Source organism: Catharus ustulatus, chromosome Z (genome assembly GCF_009819885.2).
Source record: "Catharus ustulatus isolate bCatUst1 chromosome Z, bCatUst1.pri.v2, whole genome shotgun sequence".
Lineage (NCBI taxonomy): Eukaryota > Metazoa > Chordata > Aves > Passeriformes > Turdidae > Catharus > Catharus ustulatus.
The window spans coordinates 45,884,500-45,905,247 of NC_046262.2; the positions used below are offsets into that span (position 1 = coordinate 45,884,500).

The 20,748-nt window shown below is 44.8% G+C and overlaps 2 protein-coding genes across 7 annotated transcripts in view; both read left to right on the top strand.

The window, feature by feature from the left end:
* Positions 1 to 13,718, top strand: part of PSD3 (pleckstrin and Sec7 domain containing 3) — a 116,005-nt gene extending 102,287 nt beyond the window's left edge. For all 6 annotated transcript variants that reach the window (XM_033086181.2, XM_033086179.2, XM_033086180.2 and 3 more), the window contains one exon: positions 4,017 to 13,718. In XM_033086181.2, the coding sequence (XP_032942072.1) occupies positions 4,017 to 4,229 (213 nt within the window). In that variant the 3' untranslated portion in view covers positions 4,230 to 13,718. The remainder of the gene's footprint in view (positions 1 to 4,016) is intronic.
* Positions 13,719 to 13,793: 75 nt separating this feature from the next.
* Positions 13,794 to 20,748, top strand: part of LPL (lipoprotein lipase) — a 53,611-nt gene continuing 46,656 nt past the window's right edge. Inside the window, exon 1 of the mRNA XM_033086188.1 lies at positions 13,794 to 15,359. The gene's annotated coding sequence lies outside the window, so the exon portion shown is untranslated. The remainder of the gene's footprint in view (positions 15,360 to 20,748) is intronic.

A 20,748-nucleotide genomic window follows, 5' to 3' on the forward strand; every position in this document is an offset into this window, starting at 1 on the left:
CAAGGTTCTGGTGTGCAGTGCTGTATTAGCTTCACACTAAGCACAGATTTCATAGGCCGTGTTGAACCATCAAGACGCCATTCCAAGGGCCATGAAAACAGACAATTCCTAAATGTTGGAAGTCAAACAGATGAGGCAGAAGATTAACTGGGATCTTATTCTGGAGCTAAGACAACAAAGGAAGGTTTATGCTGAGTGGAGGCAAGGTCAGGTGGCATGGGAGGAATACAGAGAGAGATACTGCTCACCATCTTAGCAAGAAAATTCATGTGGCCAAATCTCAGCTGGAGGTGCATCTGGCCAGAAGTGAGGGAGCAATAAAAAGAGTCTTTAAAAATATATTGATGGCAAAACACTGTGTAGAAATAACATCAGCCTGTTACAGGATGAGGATGGTCATCTCACAAACAGTGACATGGACAAGGCAGACGTGTTTAATGCAGTATTTACTTCTGTCTTCAATATGGGTGATGGACCAGGGGGATCTCAGTGCCCTGAGCTGGAAAACCATGACTGTAAGAATGATCAGCTCCCAGTTAACCTTGAAGCTGTTCCAGCTGGATCCTTACAAAAATAATGGGCCTAATGAGATTCATTCAAGAAACATCAAACAGTTGCGTGATGTCATCACAAAACTTCTCTCTATGATATTTGAATAGTCTGGAGAGATCCCAGTTGGCTGGAAACTATGTAGTGTTTGCCCAGTTTTCAAGAAGGGCAAAAAGGATGACACTAGAAATTACAGGTCTGCCAATATCACTTTGGTGCCTGGTAAACTTACAGGGAAAATGATTCTGAGAAGTACTGGAAAACACCTGGAGGACACTGGAGCTAGAATCACAGCCAGCATAGCTTCATGAGAGGAAAGTCCTGTTTGTCCAACCTGATTTCCTTTTATGACAAGATCCAACCTACTTTGTTGACCAACAGAAGCAGTGAATACAATCTTTTTTGATTTCATAAAGTTTTTGATACCATCTCTCACAGGATTCTTTTGGAGAAGATGTTCAGCCCACAGCTGGGTAAACACCTCATGTGATGGGTGAGCAGCTGGTTCACAGGTCAGGCACAAAGGGCTGCAGTGAATGGGGTGACATCAGTCTTGCGACCTGTCACTGGTGGGGTTTCCACAGGACTCCATCCTTAGCCCTTAGCCTTAGCTCTTCAATGTCTTCATAAATTACTTGGACACAGGACTGTAAGGGATAAGCAAGTTTTCAGATGATACAGAACTGGGAGAAGCTGTTTACTCCCTTGAAAGCAAGGAGGTCCTGCAGAGAGAGGTTCTTCTTCACCTAGAGGGTGGGCACTTGAAGAAGCTCCCCAGGGAAGTGATCACAGCACCAAGCCTAACAGAGTTCAAGAAGCATTTGGACAATGCTCTCAGGCACATGGTGTGATTCTTGTGGATGGTCCTGTGCAGGGCCAGGAATTGGACCTGGATGATCTCTGTGGGTCCCTTCCAGCTCAGTTTATTTTATTATTCTCTGAGGCAGTAAAAATCCCAACCCAAACCTAAATATTGATCAGTATGAAAATTATGAATGGAAACTTTGTATATGGAAGCCTTCCCTTTAGAACAACGTCTTGTCAGGTCTGGCAGGAGGTTGTGAAAGAGCTTGCTGCCTGAGGTTAAATGAAAAGGGCAAGAGGCAGGTGAGATAGGATTTTGTAACTGTCTCTTTCAGAATGAGACTGCAGGCTAAACCTAGTATCTGTGTACAAAGAGCCATCTTATACATTTCGGGAAACACATCAAAAGGGCCTGTGAGTCCCTAAGTTAGCGGCATAGTACTATTAGGAAGGAAGATCCATTTTCCTTTTCTGTAAGTCCTTACAATTTCTTTTTGTTCACACACTGGTGATGCCTTCATTCTTCTTCCTGAAAAGAGAAATGAGATGGAGGAGAGGTAAACCAGGAGGTAACTAGTCCTTGTGCAGGTATGCAGCCAGTAGCATTTGTTTCTGATGGTCTCTTTGCTTGCATACACCATGGAAGGGACAGTTTTCATTGTCTGGTCTGTTGAGGAAGTACAGCATCATATTGCAAAAAAATTCTTGCTTATTGCAGAAAAATTATTGTTAGAGAAAGATCTTTTGAGTGCAGTCAGGTGAGAGGTGAAGCCAGAATACTGATGTGTGGCTACCTCATACTTCTTTATTATATGCATTCTTTCTTCGGAAATAATGTTACAGAAGCTTTTGAATGGTCTGAACTTCTGTGGTTTTATTTCTTGTCAGAAATTTCCAAATTAATTTCTTTTAAGGCAAAATTTCCACTAGCTTTTGCCTAACTTCAAATGTCAGGTCATTGAAAGACCAACTTTGTTGTGGTTGAAATCAAAGTAGAAATGTGTTGATTAATTGTAGTAGAAATCAAGGGCCCACAAATTCCAGGGAAAAATGGCCATTTGCATACATGCAGATCATGGATTTCTATTCTGATTGCCGAGTCTTGAGGCTCTTGGAGGTGTTTACTGGAGCAGTAAAAGCATGAATCCATACATCAGTAAAGCTCCCCTCTCTATTTCATGATATTAAGCTGTTCCCAAGCTAAGAGCACTGGCTGGCCTTTTGCAGAAGTGTCTGGTTCATTTTGTGATGAATCATCTATCAGCTCAGTGCATCATCATCAGGGTTCTTCTTGCTGGTTCTCCATTTCCATTTTTATTAAATGACACATCTTACCTGCTTCATGTGTTTGTCTCTCACATTGTAGAACTGCAACTCCAGATATGGAAGTCATAGGAATGCTTATTTATTTATTTTGTGGGAGGATTCTGTTATGATTATCCTCTATGAGGGTATGTTTATTCAAAGGATTCTCAAAAGCCAGTCACGTTCTCTTCTTTTCCCCCCCTTTATATTCCACACTTCAAAGGTGGTGGTGGTTACCAAGCTTTTTGACTTCCTCCCTTGAAATAAATGGTTTTTTACCAGAACTTTATTAGAAAATTTGAATAATTTTCTTAAATACTTTTTCCTCTGTTAGGAACATAATAGCTTGGCTGCTATTTCAAAGTTTTGTGACTTTGAAATACAAATTAACAATCAGTACGAATGTTTACATCTACCTTCCCTGACTCCCAGCACACTGAGATCTCTGTAATTACAATGCCTGCACCATGTCTTTAGTGGGTATATCAGGGGCAGGTTATTAAATCACTCCTGTGAAGTGGATTGCTCTGTTTTTAGGACCTCCTACCCCAACATCTGTTTTTGACATCCTTCAGGGATCTTCTGTTACTGTACCCTCATTTTCTTCCTTGCTGAATTGTTTCTTGGAAAATGATGCAATTGTAGCAAACAGAATGAAATCCTCCTGTTGGAGAGGGAAGACTCTGGTTCAGACAAGGAATAGAGCAAATGGCCATGAGGTACTTTAAAGGGAACCTTTGTGTTGTCTGCACAGACAGCAGCCTTCATTGTTCCCTGTGAGTCCATAGCAGGGGAACATGCCAGGCTGCTGTGATACCCCTCTCATCTGCTTCTTTTTGTTAAAGTCTGGCCTTTTAGAAGATTCTCTCGCAGGCCTGAGTGAGAGTGGTGAGTGGTGACCATGCTGGTACAGTCTGAACTTAGACCTTGCTTTGGTTTCTCCCCCATGGATAAGAAAAGCAGGAAAAGCGGGACCTGCTGGTGAGAGTGGAGCATTGCACCAGAGCAGGATTTTTGTTGTCCCTTAGTTTAGTGCACTCCATATCCATGTGTTCCTGAGCACAAAGGATCTCAGTATGTGTGAGCACAGCTTAGGTCTCAGCATGACTGAGGTAGCGAGCTTTTGTTTGGTGGTATTACCTGGAATGGGAGCCACACAGCACCCCAGGCCTCAGTCTGCCTGAAATCCGCTTTGTTTAATTTACATTAGCCACTGTTTTTCATATCCACATTAGGCACCATTGTTCGCATACATGTTGAGCTCCTGGCTTTTCAGGCCAGCAGAAAGCATTAAGTTACTTATGTGGTCTCTCATGTGCCCCTGAAGACTGATTTGGGCCTTTATTTTCATTTCCCAGAAAAATCGCTATGAGATTTATGTTGGCCTACTGAAAGAAGGGGTGAAGGAGCTGCTGAGCGGAGGAGAGAACGATGCACCAGGACTGAAGAAATCCCACTCAAGCCCTTCTTTGAATCAGGAGTCTCCAGTTAGCGCCAAGGTGAAACGCAATGTCTCAGAGAGGAAGGACTACAGGCCAGAAACACCCAGCATTAAGCAGAAGGTCACTTAGGGTGGAAATGACAGCTAGGGGAACAGCCATGCAGCAAAGTATTGGTGGTCAAATTTTTTTCATTTAATAACCTGTCATTCACAAAAAATAAGTGCATCTGCCTGAATGGGGTGTTAGTGACATTTTCTATTGTATATTTTGCTGTTTCTGTGCAGATTGTGGGAGATGTCTTTGCTCCTGCTTTGCTTTGCTTTGTTAATTTATCATTCAGCAGTTGAAGCATCGGGACTTTTTTGTGTTGTTCTGTTTCTAAAGGAACTGGGGAAGGGGTAGAGTGCTGTGACGTTTATTCTGTCTCCTCCCCATTTATCTCCTCCCATCGGCATGTGGCTTTCATCTCTCAAGTCACTTGTCACTTTATTTGAGTGATGGGTGGGAAAAATAACTGGACAAGTGCTGCAGTGCTGTGAATATGAGCTGTAGCTGTGAGAACTGTGCAAACATGCAGCTACAGAAGGCTGACTAGAGGTTAGGGTGCTGGGAACACTAGTTTCCTGACAATGTGGGGCATGTTGGTACTGATACTTAGCAGCAGGTGGTACAGTAAATAGTCACTGTTGCTTATTGTTACTGCATTGACCCTGGACACAGGAGTGCAAAGAAATGAAACCTGGAAACCTCTGGCAGTGCTGGGGTGACAGCATTGGAATAATTTGTTTGCTTCCTTCCAAGCAGAGAGCCTTCACCTGAGTTTGCAGGCTGGAAGGCATCCAAACCCATGCTGTCTCTGCAGTCAGGAAGATTAGCAATTACCCAGTTGGAATGGCTATCTGGGCTTCACATTTATTTGCAGAGAAGGCTGCTGTAGATGTCAGCCATTAGCATTATATATTAATTATATATATTAGAGACAAAGGGCCTCTGTGTAGTTTTTAACTATACGCTCTCACTTAGCTGCTATATAGAGCCTTATGATATATTGTGTCCTGTTGCTTCCCCTTCCAGGGGTTTCCTTGTTGGTGTGCACAGAGAGCTGCTTTCAGTTCCTCTCATAGTGACAAAGCACTTTGCCTTTTTTTTATTCAGAAAGAGATTCTCCTCAGTTCTCCATTTTCCTTCTTTAGCTCACATACAAGTGGAAGAAGCTCCTCACAGTTGCTGTATACCCTGTGCCAGGCTTTCCAAGGGGAGCACAGGACTGGGAGAGACCACCATGGGTAAATATTTTCATACCTGAAAGGCCCCTGTTTGTGCCATAGACCCTTGGGATGGCCAGCAGCTTTCAGGCACAGAAAGCAGAAAGATGACACAGAAATAATTTCCCTGCTTCCCAGCCCCTCTTGTGTGGGCACTGTCATGGTTCTGCAGAGAGTGCTGGCTCTCCTGTTACCTAACCTGTTTCCTGAGTTTTAATCTCAGTTTTTATACTGGTGCACAGGGTGAGCTTGGACAGGTCTCTCCCATTTTGTGTCACCCTTTCCCTATATGAATTAGTACAACCAAACTGGCCTTTCCCACAGAGCGCCTTGGGAGATAATGTTGAGGGCCAATTGAAAATTACTCCTTGCTATTCATTCTGTTGTGCCTGGCACAGGACAGCCTTCCTGATAAATGCAATTCTTAATGCATATAGAAATGTCAAGATCAATGCAAGGACTGTTTAGAAATGCAGTGGTGTTTTCAGCCCAAGTAGTCAAAGAGCCACACATCAAAAAAATTGCCACCTGAGTGGATGTGTATTCTGTCAGGCTTCCCAAGAGTCCAAGTCAATTCATCTAGTTTATTGAGCTGCCAGTCCAGTGGGCAGAACTGGGAGTGATCAAAGAGAAAAGGCCCTTAACAGGCACTGCATGACTTGCCTCCCCTACCGAGTACCACCATGCAACAGCTTTCCTGTTGTTGTGCTGACTGTTGGCTGTAAGAATGATGTTGCACTCTCAGATCTGAGGTTTTGGGGCAAATTGATCCTTGCAGCTGCAACCTGACAGCAAAACAGATGAGACTGCTCTCACGAGTGATGTTGGGATGCGTATCCGTCTGGCATCTGCCACTGAGAGTGGCTGCTCTGTGCTAAAAGTCAGGAGGTTGGCTCCTAACCTTGGCCACATTGCTAAAAGCTGCAGAGTCCTGACTGGAAACTGGCAGTGTTTCCCAAGTGCTGGGGCTTCAGAATTTGTGCATTCCTGCTAAGGTGAAGTTAACATTTAATTCTCTCCTTGAGGAAGAGAAATCTCTGCTGTTGCTGGAACCAAGGGGATGTGGTGCAGCTTATTGCTTGGGGAGATTCAGTGTAGAAAGAAGCATGATAGTGCTTATTGGGAGGGATTGTTTCACGTAATTAAGAGTGGTAGATCAACAGTTCGTGGAGGGGAAACAAAGATAGATCCCTGCAGTAGTTTGTCATGCTTTGGAGGTTGAAAATGAACAGGCAGAACAGAGAGAAGAAATTCAGTTGGGGAATGCTGAATGCACATTTGGGAAGAATACTTGACCTCTCTGTTATGATTAAGTAGTGGTATTCCCCAACTGAGTGTTGCCACTGAGACTCTCCAAACTACATGGTCCTTGCTTGCTCCCTCCTTCCCCTCCCCATCCTTGCAGTGGGCTGGAGAGGAGGATTGAAGGCATAAAAGGCAAAGATCACAGGTTGAGATAAGAATAAGTTACTGGAAATGGTAATGAGATCAGAAGATGAATGGTGAACAACAACAGTATTAATAACAGAGTGTTCAAGAATGCTCACTGTGCAGAACCCAACAATACCCAAACACTCACTTCCCAATATCCTGACCCAGAGGGGACATCTTCCCCTGTTCCTGGAAAATGACATGAGGTGGTATAGAATAACCTTCAAGTCCAATGCCCTTGCATGGCTACTGCAAAAATTAATCCCATCCTGGCCAGAACCAGTACGTTATTTTATATAACAATATGACTCATGCAGCAGACACAAAACCCAAAAAAGGTGCAGATCTGTAAATGACCCTGTTTGACCGTCAGAGTTGAGTTGACTAGATGATCTTTTTGAGGGAAGGCTAGAACATGTTTGGCAAACCTCTTGTGTTTATGGAGTGCAGTGCTTCAAAAGGCAAAGAGGTGACATTTAACTTTCTTCTTCTCTGGATTTTAACATATTTTGGTTGCTGAAAATTCTGGTTAAATTGCTGAGCTCAAAAAGAAATTACTCCTGTTAAATGCATTCTCCAGCTTTGACACAGAAACTTCTTCATAGTCATTGCAGAAAAGATGATTTGAAGCAATAGGAAAAATCAAAAAGTGAACTGTAAAATGATGTTTTTTTCATTATTTATTATCTATTTTCATGTATACTTGTAAACAGATTAGGTTATATCTTTTTTTGGGTCTCATCTGGGCATATCAAATGCAGTTTTTCACTGCATTTTTTAGTCATTAAATGTTTGTCGAGCTTAGAGCAGTTTTGCTGAGACTGCTGAGGCATGCAGATTAGTTTACCCAGAATATATGGTTTCTGCTGCAGTTCTAATTGGTGCCATTTTCCTCTGTTACTTTATAATTTATAAGCATCCCAGGCACCCATGTAGAAATGCATGCTTTTGAGACCAAGAAAAAAATTTGATGCCATTGTGAAAGTCTAAGACTTCTGCCCTCCCTTGGGAATAGGTTCATCTACCAATCAGTACTGTAATTTGTTTTTTTCCCTCCTGCTGATACTGTAAAGGGTGGGGCAGGTTCTCAGGCAGTCTAAGTGATGCATCTCCTTGAATAGCTTTGCATGGTACGCTACACCCTGCCTTTCTTTGCTGAAATGTTTGCCTTTAGGGGAGAGCAGTGCTTGACTGCAGCGACTCAGGAGCTCTGGTCGCAGTATGTAAGGATATTCTGCTGTTTTCAAGCCCTCCTCTGGGTCTTGAGCTGCAAATCACTGGAGCAGCCTGCAGTTTTCTGGTTGTGCTCAGTGCAAGCAGGAGTTACTGGCTGGCCGCCATGAGCATGTCTGCATGCGGGAGATCCTTTGCATTGGTGACGCAGGGAGGTGTTACCCTTCCTTGTCACTCTCCCTGCTCCAGTGTGCTATCACTGCTCAGGCAAAGCCTCTGCCTGCATGTAGAGAGTGGGGATGCAAAGAGGGGAGCAGGCTGGAGCCAACACCTCCTTGCTTCGCCTTTCTTAAGGTGCAGACAGTGGTTCTGGATTGACCCACCCTGCTTTGAAGTGTTGCTGGCTTGCTCATCCTCTAGGAACTGGATCCTCTGCTATCCCCAGCTAAGGAAGGAAAGACAGGAAAGGGCCCCACTAGTCTGCATCTGACAGCAGAGAGCTGATCTCAACCAAAGTGACTGAGATACTCCTCTGAAGCCAAAACCACACTCTCCTCTATGAGTCAGCAGGATGCAGAGGACTGGTTGGGATGGTTTTTGTTCATCAGCAGCTGTGAAAGAGACTCCCTGGACTGACTTGTGTGTTTGTCTGCATCTTGCAGATAAATTATGCGTGAAACAGTGAACATGACTACAGCTTCTAAATCCAGTATTTATGTTGTGTCTTTAATTGATGTAGAGAGGTAAGTCAGCCAGCAGAGTGATTAATGCAGTAGGGTTGTGCTGGAACACTATTCAGCTGTGTTGCCGACTCAGAATTTTTCATCGTAGCCAGTCACTGGTAAATGGTTACCAGAAACTTTCTAATGATTAGCAACAGCTCCTCACTAAAATACTTTCCTTCTGATCCTGCCTGCTCCCAGGTTGCAGTCTGTCCATGTTAAGAGGCTGTCCTGGAGAGCCCTGCTCTGCACAGCCCTGCTTTGAGGAGGAGTTTGGCCTTGCAGACCTCCAGGGATTGGAATCATTCAATGACTTTTCACAGCTCCACTGCCTTTGGATAACAAGGCTGATTGCTCTTCTGACTTGAAAAAGCCAAAACTTTTGCCTTTTTCCAGTGGGGAAATGAGGTTTTTGCTTGACTAGAGCAGGCCATTCAGTGAAGATGTGGTTATGGCAGTGGAGGAAGTCAGAGATGGCAGGGTTATCATCAGGCTTTTTGGAGGCATTGCATGGCAGTCTTCTCCTTGAAAGTGGGAAAGGCTTTTCTCTGCAGATGGCATAGTGCTTACTGTATCTGCATTCTCCATTTCTAAATGAATTTTGGTCTTATTGCAGTTAGTCTGACAGCTCCTCCTCCTTTTCTGACAAGCTGCTCTTGTCTGTCGTCTTAGCACCTCAGCTGCTTCTGTATAACAGGTCTGTTTCCTTTCATGCTTGCAGAAATCCAGAAAATTTGACTCTCCCATCTTGCATTGAGAAAACTTGCTCTAAAGTAGTGCTGTGTTGAGTGGATAACCCTGTGAACAACTTTTTCACTCTGCTTGTTTGTAGCCTGTGTTTCCAGCCACAGTTATAGCTGGGAGGTGCAAGACCGAGTTTTAGACTGCCGTGATCCTCTAGTTGTGTGCTGCAGGGATGCAAAGTCCCTCCTCCCACACTTAGACCAGACACACTTGCAACATTCCTACTCTTCTGGTATCCAGGTTGCTGGAAACACTGGCTGCTTCTGCAGGGTTAAAAGCAGTGTACGCATCTTATGTCAAGCAATCTTGCAGCTTGCTGCTTGTTTAAATTTTCTCCAGTATTGCTCTCCCCAGGCTCTGGGATTTCACATCTGCTCTGAGGGGGCAGTTAAGAAGTCCACATTTCTCGTCAGTGCTCCTCAGCATGTGTTCTCAGCATCTGGTATCTAGGCTGCCTAGAGGGATGAACCACAGAAGCTGTCTCAGAAAGAGCTAGTCTGCAGCTTGTGCTTTTTAAAGGATATTTTTAGTGCATATAGAAGCAGTATGTCTGGCCTCTCCTCCCCTCTCTGCCAGAGCTCTCCCAGCAGCATAGGTGTAGCATAGTGAGCTGCTTCACCTGGAGCTTCATTATGAGGACCTGAGCTCCAGGAAGAAGAGGCTTTGTCAGCCTTCAGAGAGTTTATACCACCTGAGCTGAGCACCAGTGCACAGGAAAATGACGCTGTGGGAAGAAGCCAGTGCCACCATCCATGGCTGGTCACCTGCTGGAGACTGTCAGCTCTAGCACTGCCTTCTGTGCTGGGGATAATGAAAAACTCTGGCTTCTTTTTCTCTCTAGTCTGTGCTGCTTGAGGAGCTGTCCTTACCACCCACTGCTTTTCTCCCTTGTGACAGCAGCACCCTTAATCCTAGGTCCCTTTGTGAGGAGACTGGTTGACATGAGAGCAAGGAGGACAGGTCCTTGGAAAAAGTCTGAATGCCATCTGGGAGTATCTGCTCTGCTGATGGCAACATCCAGTTGAACACTGAAAGGAGGCAGGCCCGGCCTTGGCTGAGAGAATGTGCTTTGCTGATATATTTTGTTAGCTGCATTAAGATTGTGTTTTAGTTATTTATTAGAGCCCATCCCTTACCAAATGCAAGCAAGAACTTTCCCAAAGGTTTGGACCATTGACCTGACTTCACCCTTATGGTCAGAAGGAGCAAATTTAGGCTAGTCCAAAGCGTTCTCTCTTCCTCACCTTTGAACGCTTAATTATTTCCATAAAAATTATAATGTTTAATCAATGAGGGACCTCCCACAGCATCTGCTTTTAAATCTGGGCCAGGAAGCAGCTGGGGTACAGGCCAGAGGTTTATTTGGACCAATAAAGGTACATCACTTAGCAATGCAAGCATTGAAAGTGCAACAAGCCACAAGGGCAGAATTTTCTCTGACATAAACCACTGTAATTAGTAGCCGCTCTAGCAGTGATCCTGTCTGTAACTCACCTAAATGAGAGTAGGACAAGAAGATACTTTTTGTCTAAACAGGTGAGGTTTCAGCTTGGGGCAATTGAGTGTCATGGTGTAGTGATGGAGCAGCTAGCTAAGCTGCCATGGAGACTTGTTTGACACAAAATCCTCCAACTGCCCTTAGCCTCTTACTGGGAAGAGGGCGATAGATAAATGCTATCGAGTCTGTGTCACCACACAGGGCAAACTCTACTGGTAATGTAAGTCTTAACTCACACACTTATGAAAATCTCATGCTCAGAGCTGTCAGATTCTGAAAGACTGTAGGATGAGAACAGGGGTGGGTTGTGGTTGAGTTTTTTTTAAATTTGTACATATTCATGATAACTGTGTCCTCTTACATGAGTCTAGAATTATAATTTGGCTTAAAGGACAGAGTTTTTTGGCTGTTTAAAAACTTTAAAATCACTCCTCTGTTTGAGGTACACTCTGAGGCTTACATTACTTGGTGAACATGTTTAAGTGATGCCTATAGATGTGTGTATTTCGTAAGTGTAGTATGGCTTCTATGGCTCAGCACTGCAAAGCCTGCTGTTCTTTTCTGAGGCTTATTTGGTCAAAGCACTTCTGCAGCTGCAAACATTGTTAGGGTGCTTGTTCTGATTGTTCTCAAATGAGGTTAAACAGCTGTCAGAGCTTTTACAGGTTTAAGGTACACTTTGAGCTACCTTTGATCTTCATGTGTTGTCCACCAGGGGCTGCCTGTTGTTCTGCATGTTGAAAGCAAGGCATATATTTGAGAGTCTAAGCAAGAGTTAGTGGGTGGAATTTTTGACTAGCTTAACATTGGGCTGACTTTCTCCCTGGTTATATCACCTGATGCCTGTACAAGGAGCATCCACACTGACTTCTGAAAACCATGCTCTGGGCATCTAATACACAGCTTTACTTCTGAAAACGTTGACCTTGCTCTGTGAAAATTCAGCAAAGGGACATCATGTCCAAAGTGTCCAAGAAGGACAGGTGCCTGTGATGTCTCCTGCAGATACAGCCGTACAGCAGTATTGAGGGTTTTTTTCTTTTCTGCAACTGTACAAATTTCCAGAAGGGTGGCTCATCAGCAGGGAAAAGAGAGCAGCAGGGCTGAAATATCTCTCTTGGGCCTCCGAGAGGTTTCTCTTGGGAGCATTAAACCACCTTTTAACAAGTTGCTCGTCTGAGGAAAAAGACACAGGGAAACTCAGTGGGTTTTCCTATTGTGCTCTAGTAAGGGCAACAGTGGCGTGATACACATTCTTCTTGGAAAGAGAGAGCAAAACCTGAGGGTGTGATTCTTACCTGGAGTCATAAAACTATCGTGCAATTAGGTTGAAGCACTTCAGTGAAACTATACCTTTGCATTTCACTGGACCACAGCCAGAGTGATTGTGTCTTGCAGAACTGAGATGCAAGTGAACTGCAGAATGAAGTGAAGGGGACCAGCCTGTCACCTTGCTTTGGGCAAACTGTAGTCCTGTAATCTTTTTTCAGGTACTGGGCTTTTCCCTTGGGTTTCCTGCCCTCCATGGTGATGGGAAGATGTGGGTGAGCGCTGTCAGTTTCAAAGTCACAGTTAAAAAGTGTCATTTACCCTCCACCTGAGCTCTTGCAATGTTGTTTTCCCTTAGGGTGAGAAAGAGAATTGAATTTTCTGTCAGTGTTGCTGGGTAGCCATATGGGAAGCATAACTCTCAGCAGTGGTAGTACAGAAAAATATTTTGCACATGCGTGTACATACACCTTATACGTCTCTTATGTGCAGAATTAACCTTACAGGGCTTGACAGCAGTCCTTGCAAGACCTTTCCTTGGGTGGTCTCCTAACGCTTTTGTGATGTGTAGGAACCTTCTTTCTGGTAACCTTGAATTCAGTTTACTCTCATCACTGAACTGCTGGAGTGTTCTTCATGTAGTACACTAAAGACACAGTTCCAGTCTCACCGCTTTGTGGTTCTGCTGTGAAGCAACAACATTGAGGTAGCCATTAAATCTTTTCCAGCAGCATGGAACTTGCTGTTCTGACTCTTGAGGGTCATCATCTCAGGTTTGATGCTGTCCTACCACCAGGACGTCCTGTTTTGGCCCTGGGAATAGGCATAGCCAGAAAAGCATACTGGGTGGTTGGAGTCAGAGCTGTGCAGACTTAAGTCAAGCCCTGGTTTAGGGCAGATTTTTCCATGTGCTGCTGATGTCCATAAGGACTAAAACATATACTTGCTTACACAGAGATGCTTTCCTGAAGCAGAGTTGTCACTCTTTTCTACAGGTATCACAGGATGCCCTCCCTTATTCTGCTTCATGTATCTGGTACTAGAATGATCATTTCCTGATAAATGAAGGCACTTAATCAGTCCTCTTCCCCTTGGAAGAAGGACTTTTGGGGATATTGTTATATCATTTAAAATAATATTTTGGAATTTAAGTTTACATTGCTTTATTTTTCACTTGAGGTGACTGTATATAAATATTTTCCTCTATTTTATCATTGCTGATAAAGTAAGCCTACAGTATACAGACAAATAATTTGCCTTTGATGTATTGAAACTGTGAGATATAAAGTAGACTTCTCTCTTGTGTCCATGTTCCTGACTATAACTCTGTTCCTCTGTGTTTTTATAAGTTGGAATAAATGTTGCTTACGGGCAACAAAGAGCCTGCAAGCTTCCCAATAATTTTTATGTCATTGAACTCAAGCAACCCTATTGAAGGATCTCACATATGTATAATGATATATGTATATGTACAAACTTTAGAAAGAAATAAACCAAATGTATTTCACGTTCTGCAGATGAATGTTTTTTTTTTTATTTGAACCCTGATAGTAGTTCCTACAAGTAAGAACATGAAGGTGGCTTTACAGTGGCTGGCTGTCCTGCTTCTGACTCGTGGCAGTCAGCACTTTTCATGGTTTCCTGAGCTGAAGCATTTGTATACTGTTTGCCTTATGGTCTGGATCTGACCTGCGGTTGAGGTAACCAATAGAGCCAGTGGCACTTTGTGCACGTAAGTCCCATGTGAGGGCAGCTGGAGCACATCTCTCTTTCTTTTGCACCTGTGTAAGAAGTGGCATCCCTTCCATCTTTCAGGGTGCGTAGCCTGCAGAGCTACTACTGCTTGCTGTGAAGAGACAAGAAGAAGAGAATTAACTGTTTTAGAATGGTTTTACCAGCATGTGGATTAAAAGAGTGAGGCTGCAGCAAACAGCTGTTCAGAAACAACTGGGAGTTGGTCTCAAAATTTGTATGAGGAGGTCACTCTTGGGGTTGGGAATTGCTGCTGACATGACGTACGGAAAGAAAGGACCCATGAAAAGCAGAAGAGTCAGACACTAAAGAAAAAGATGGAGTGTAAAATGGCAGAGGTGGGAGTGATTAAGAAACTATCCAAAGTAAGGAGGAACAGTCTGTACAACACACAGCACACACTACTGTGCTTGCAGTTCTTGGGTTGGACATAGCTCAATGTGGGGAGTTCATACACTATGTGGAGAGTGGGTGACAGGGCAGATGGATAGGATGTGTCCAACACAGGTGGGACATGCCTAAGCTTTGTAACAGGGCTAGCAGCTTGTACATGGAATAATGGTAAGGAAGACATGTTGTTTCTTACCAAGATTTCTGTGAATGTTTGACTATCTTGAAGTGACTGTTTCTTTTTTTTTTTCCTCAGTGTGTTGCCTTAGATGAATGGTAAGACTTTCACATTGAGATAGCTCTGTGTTTGTTTGTTTGTTTGTTTGTTTGTTTGTTCACACTATGCCTTGGGATACCAGATTTCTTAATTGTTGTACCCTCCTGATTCCTTCAAAGCACTTGGCATTTTTTATTCCAATGCATGCTTCTGGATTAATATGTTTTTAATGAAAAGACTAAACAAAATGGTAGTAAGGATGGGTGGGAGTATTTTACAAAGATGCATTAAATACCTCCTCTAAGCCCAAATGAATGTTTGAACTGTCTGAATGTTAATGTCAGTACTGCTCATCACATCTTTTCTTGTTTCTTCCTAGCTGACAGAGTCAACGCTGAGCATTTTCTGGTGATTTTTCTACCTGGAATCATTAGTCATGTCACGTTGCTCACAGTGCAATGACCTAGAACAAAATGACAGAACAGGTGCAAAGTGAAAGACAGATGCATTTATATTCCCTTCATTGTCCATTTTCAGTTCAAGTTTCCAAGTACGGAAAATAATTATCAAGGAAGACTGAACTGGACTGGTTTGTGTTTGCAGGAGAAACCTTCACAGTCTACAGCAGCTACACATCTCTTTGGGTATTTATAAATAATGTAGCACAAGAAAGAGACTTAGCCCAAAGTAATGCAGAGTTTGGTCTGAAATTGTCATGGTTATCTCTAGATTGGAAATGAGAAGAAAGTCCTTACCCTCAGAGCACTGATGTACTGCAGTGGCCTCCTGATCTACAAGGTAAGGGGAAAAATACCTAGTAGTTTTTAAGGTAGAGCTGGAAGAGAAATCATGTGATGTTAATCCAGGTTTTAATTTTTCAGGTCATTGCACATTGCATCTGTTTCTTTCCCTGTTTCCTACTAAACTGATGTTTCTCAAATTATGTCAACCACTATGCTAACTCTTTCTCCCAGAAAAAGGGCTATCCTACAAAACATGAGCTACTGCACGACAGCTATTCACCTTGCCAGGTTTGCTGTGTCATGGTCACATTAATTTTAGGACATTTTTTCTGGTCCCATTACACAGCTAATTTTTTGATAGATCAGTACATGAATGTTGCAGGTTTTTGTTTTTCTGGCCTGCTCCTCACAGTAAGATGCAAAGATGAGAAGCTAAACTGGGATCAGGTGAAGGAATCAAAACCAGGTAGACTTATTTGCCTTGGAGAATGTGGAGGTAATGTGTTGCTATTATGAACTGGAAGTTTGTGGGGATGTTTTGTCCCCTCTTCCCAATAATAGGCTGAGTTTGCCCCAATAACAACCTCAGTAAGTCCAGACTTTAGGACAGATTTTGTTGAATTTGGCCAGTGCTACTGGGGTGTGTCTTTAGGGAGTAATGTGGGCAGAGAAGGGGAGGCACAAGAGTGGCAAAAAGGTTGTTCCAGGAAATAGAAACAGTGATGAATAAGGCAAAAAATAAGATAAAGAACAAAAGAAGAAGGAACCTTCTGAAAGGAGGAGTGCAGGCGCCTATGGATGCATTGCTGATTTGCAACCTGATCCACCGGGAATTCCCTTCAGGACTGTCTGAAAAACTTGCTATGAGAGGGTGGGCTTCAGAGAGATAGATTTCCACTGCAGTGATATGTCATGTAAAGAGGTATGTATTTGTGTGATGGATTTGTAAGTGAACAGTTGATGTATGTGATTCATAACATTTAAGAGTGTGAAATAAGCACTTTTTGTAATTGTGTGTAATAGGGGGGAAAATAGTATAATTGCAGATTGGCAGTAATGGTGTGTTTGTTTGATAATCAGTATATTGATTACTCAGTAGATTGACCAGTTTCTTAGTAACATGTTGCTGAATCACTAAAGCCTGTAATTTTATTATAGCACTTACATCTTGATACTGCAATGGAGGGAGTTGCTTCCTGAAGTAGCAGTTATACTGAGTGATCACACAATGACACAAGCTAAATAGGATGAGTCTTGAGAATGCAAACACCATAAAAATGACATATTTGGGAAAGCGAGATCTGTGAGTTGAAATCTCAGGGAAAGACTTCCATAGTGTACAAGCACTTTTTCCTCAGCTAGCTGCTTATCTGCATCTGAAGGGCCTTTATGATGCACACTCTTAAAATGTAGGGGAAATGTACAGATGGCTAAAAATCTGTGTAAAAGAGCAGAATATAGCATTGAAGACTGAAAACCCTGTGGAAAAGAAGATTGCAAGGAGGGTTTGCCCAAGATGGGGAGGATTTATTTGAAAGCCAGAGGTAAGACAATAACTGAACAAGACTGTAAAGAAAAACCATGGGAGGCAACTAAACAGTACCCAGAAACAGTTGCCACTTGGAAAAAACAATCCATTAGTAGGAAAGGACCAGCCCAGAAACAGTTGCCACTTGGAAAAAACAATCCATTAATAGGAAAGGACCAGCCCCTTGTCAAGGTTGCCTAATCACTCCCTTTGTCAGAGTGCTCTTTTGGTGAAAAGTTCTTATTCCCTCATTGTTTGCAGAGGCATTTTGAATACTGCCAGAGTTTGCCATAGGGTCAGGAAGGCAATGCTGTGTGCTGGCCTTTAGGGGTGAACATCTCAGAGTTAGCCAGGGTACATACATACTTCTTCCTGTAGCCAGTAGTTTGGAAGAAAACAGCATCCCTGGGGCTGCACACTGTCTGCTGGATGGGGCTTGTCTTTGCAGAAAGGACAGAAAGAAATCCCAAAACCCAGCTGAAACCTGTTTTCCACTGTCACTGTACTAAGATTGTTCAAAATAAGTTGTTTAGGTGAGTGGGTATGGTTTGCTTTCTTTCTCCCCAAGAAAATGGTTTTTGTTGAGCCAGAAATCATCTTTCTGCTCTACCTCACTCAGAAGTGCAGTGTAGATATGCTCCGTCAGCTCTTTGGAAGGTGAATATTTTTAGTCAGCTTGGGCAACCCTCTCTCTTCTGCCCAAATATCCAGTGTAAAAAAAAGACACTTCTTTTCAGGGTAATTCCAGTTAGGGCTTCTAAACCAAGACATGTGTCGCTGAGCACTTGCTGGGAGTGCAGTCTTCAGCACAGACCCGTACCTTGTCCTTTGAGAAGAAATGATTTTGATCAAGGTGGTGGCAGGAATGCTGCTGTGAGGGTGGTGTAGAAAATACTCCTCTCCAGTTAGATGTGCAGGATACTCAGCGCTTGGTGTGCTTTGCTTCCTGTTCCATCCCATCCCATCCCATCCCAGGCTGAACTGTGCTGAGCACCCTGTAAGTAGGAGTACTGAGACAGAGATGGATGGAGCCAATGCCATTAGCAGCATACAGTAATTTCACGAATACAAGCCGCACCAATTTGACTAAGATTTTGCTCCTAAACCGGAAATGCGGCTAATAATCAGGAGCGGCTAATACAACCTCAGAAGTGCCTGCCAGAGTGCTGAGCCGAGCAGCTGCAAAGTCGGCATTTTGCGATTGTTACAAATCGCTACTCTGTTGCACTGCGGGTGGAGCCTGGCTCCCTGTAGGCAGCACGGGGGGCGGGGAGAGAGGCGGGAGAGCTCTCTTTCCTCCTCTGCCACAGCCCAGGGGAGAGACGGGGGGGGCCCGGCGCCGCCATTGCCGCAGCCCGGGGAGGAGAGGGGGGACCCGGGCCGCCCCTACCGCGGCCCGGGGAGGAGAGGGGGGACCCGGGCCGCCCCTACCACGGCCCGGGGAGGGGGGGGGAAGCCCGCGCCGCCATTGCTGTGGCCCGGGGAACCGACGGGAGCCCCACACTGCCATTGCTGCGGCCCAGGGAGGAGAGGGGGAAGCGCGCGCCGCCATTGCTGCGGCTCGGGGAGCCGACAGGAGCCCCGCGCAAGCCATTGCTGCGGCCCGGGGAGCCGACGGGAGCCCCGCGCAGCCATTGCCGCGGCTCGGGGAGCCGACGGGGTGCTTTGTCCCCGCCCGCCGCCGCCGCGGCAGGAGCAGGGAAACTCCGTCCCTGCCCGCCGCCGGCGCCACGGGCGCGGGAAAGCTCCGTCCCCGCCCGCCGCCGCTGCCGTAGGAACGGGGGAAGCTCCGTCCCTGCCTGCCACCGCGGGGCAGCGCCGACCCGGGGTGACCGAGCCCAGTGGCAGCGGCGGCCGGCCCCGAGCTGCAGCACCGTGCTGGCCCACCTGGCCCCGTCAGCGGCCGCTAGCGGGCCGAACCTGCACAACCTTAGCTCAGCCAGTAAACCCCGCCCTCCCGCGGTTCTGTTAGGAATTGCACGCGGGTCCTCGCTGCGAACGACAAAGCGGCTTATATTCGGGTGCGGCTTATCTATGGACAAAAACCGAAATATTTGCCAACACCCAGAGATGCGGCTTATAGTCAGTGCGGCTTGTATTCGTGAATTTACTGTAATTACGTGAGTAATAAAGACACTAGAGATGCTCACCTTGGCAGAAATTTGTACAGATACAGACCACCTGGGACAGGAATACTTTCCATGTCTAGCTGCTGGGATGGTTTTGTGGGGGCCTTGCAACCAGCCAATGATAGCAAGAATGGTGTAAAACGTTAGTCCTGTTACCACAGCCATACCCACGCTGCGTTTCTCAGGCAACTGAAGTGTGGGCAGCAGTTAGAGGTTGTAATTGTTTCTTGGGGGGGGGGAAAAGCCCATATACATACACACGCAGAATTAAAAAATTAAGTGCTCTTTTCTTTTAGCTGCAATTTCTGACTGCACTTTGGACAAATTATCAGGATCTGCATTCCCACTGGCAGGGAGCCAGGCTCCCTGGCACGCTGTTTAAACGTTGTGTGGGCAAGATGTAGGCAGATGATGAGGACTTGGTATATTGAAACCTTGCAGAACTGTGTTTTCCTTTGCTTCTGCTTTCTTTCCCAAACTCCTTTAAGGCTAGTTTTTTGGCCTTCACTAGAACATTTTTGGGGTTGAGCATCCAGTTTTGGAAACTGAGAAGAGACATGAAGCCACAGAGGCAGCTGCTCAAGGTACATAATCCCTAACTGCTTGCTCCCCTGCAGGCGAGCACGTGACCCTCTGAGAGCAGTGAAGGAGGCTGAGAGGTGAAAATGTTGGGCTGCAGCAATACAAAGGGAAGTTTTGCATGTAGATAGGAAACCTCTTCTGTGAAGGACCCAGTCAACCAGTAAGACACATGCCTTTCTCCATCTTGGGGCACTGGGCTCCATCCAGCTGATGAGCACTGGAGCTGGGCATTTTGAGACGTCACATTTCTAATCTATCTGGTGCTTAGATCTCACAACTGTCACATTTACACTGCCATGTTTGTGAAGACTGGGGACTGTCACATTGTTCCCAGGACTTGTATCTGCCTGTCATGGTGGGCACCCTGGGTTTACACTGATTTGCTTGCTCACTTTTTATTTGGTTTCTCCTCATTTCTATTAGGGCTTGACAATACACAGTCAGGAAGGTGAGTTGTCCAGCCTTTGAAGCCACAATGACATTAAGTGGAGACAATTTTCATGAACATGATGGCTAAGCTCCACTGTGAGTCAAGGTTGCCCCACTCCCATGTCTGATGTCACCACAAAGGGTTGGATTGGATAGCTGCACTTCAAGTGAGATAATTCTGCTTTTAAAATGGATACTGCACTGCCCTGAACACTGGTGTGGACCTCCCAGTTCAGAGGCAGGATGGCCTCCATGCTCACACATGCATGTGTAGTTTCCAGGGCAATACAAGGTGATTTCCTTTTCAAAATACGGACAAAAAAATCTCAATCTTGTTTTTAAATTCCACAGCAATTTAATTCACATCTTTAGCTAATTCAAACTTCTTAAGAAGTCTGACACAAACAAGTCTCCAGAGGTATTTTGCAGCCCTCTGAGTTCTTGCTGAACTTGTGATTCATGGAACGTGTCTTGATGTTTAGTTCAGTGTGCAGCATGACTGATAGGGCCTCTTTTGCCAAGTGTTAAAGCTGCAGAGGTCCTGCAGGGGCTCCCATGTGCTGATGGTGCAGTCTGGGGCTCAGCCTCTCATGATTGCAGAGAAGGGTCAGGCACTCCTGGTAGGAGCTATCTCCTCCAGCGCAGCTGCACTGTGATCTGTCTCTGTGCTCAGGGACCTGAGAGATTTTACCCTCAGCTTCCCCAGGAGCAGACCAGGACCAGAGCTACATGTGTGCTTGCCAGTTGTGCCTATACTGCAAACTCTTCAGGGTAGT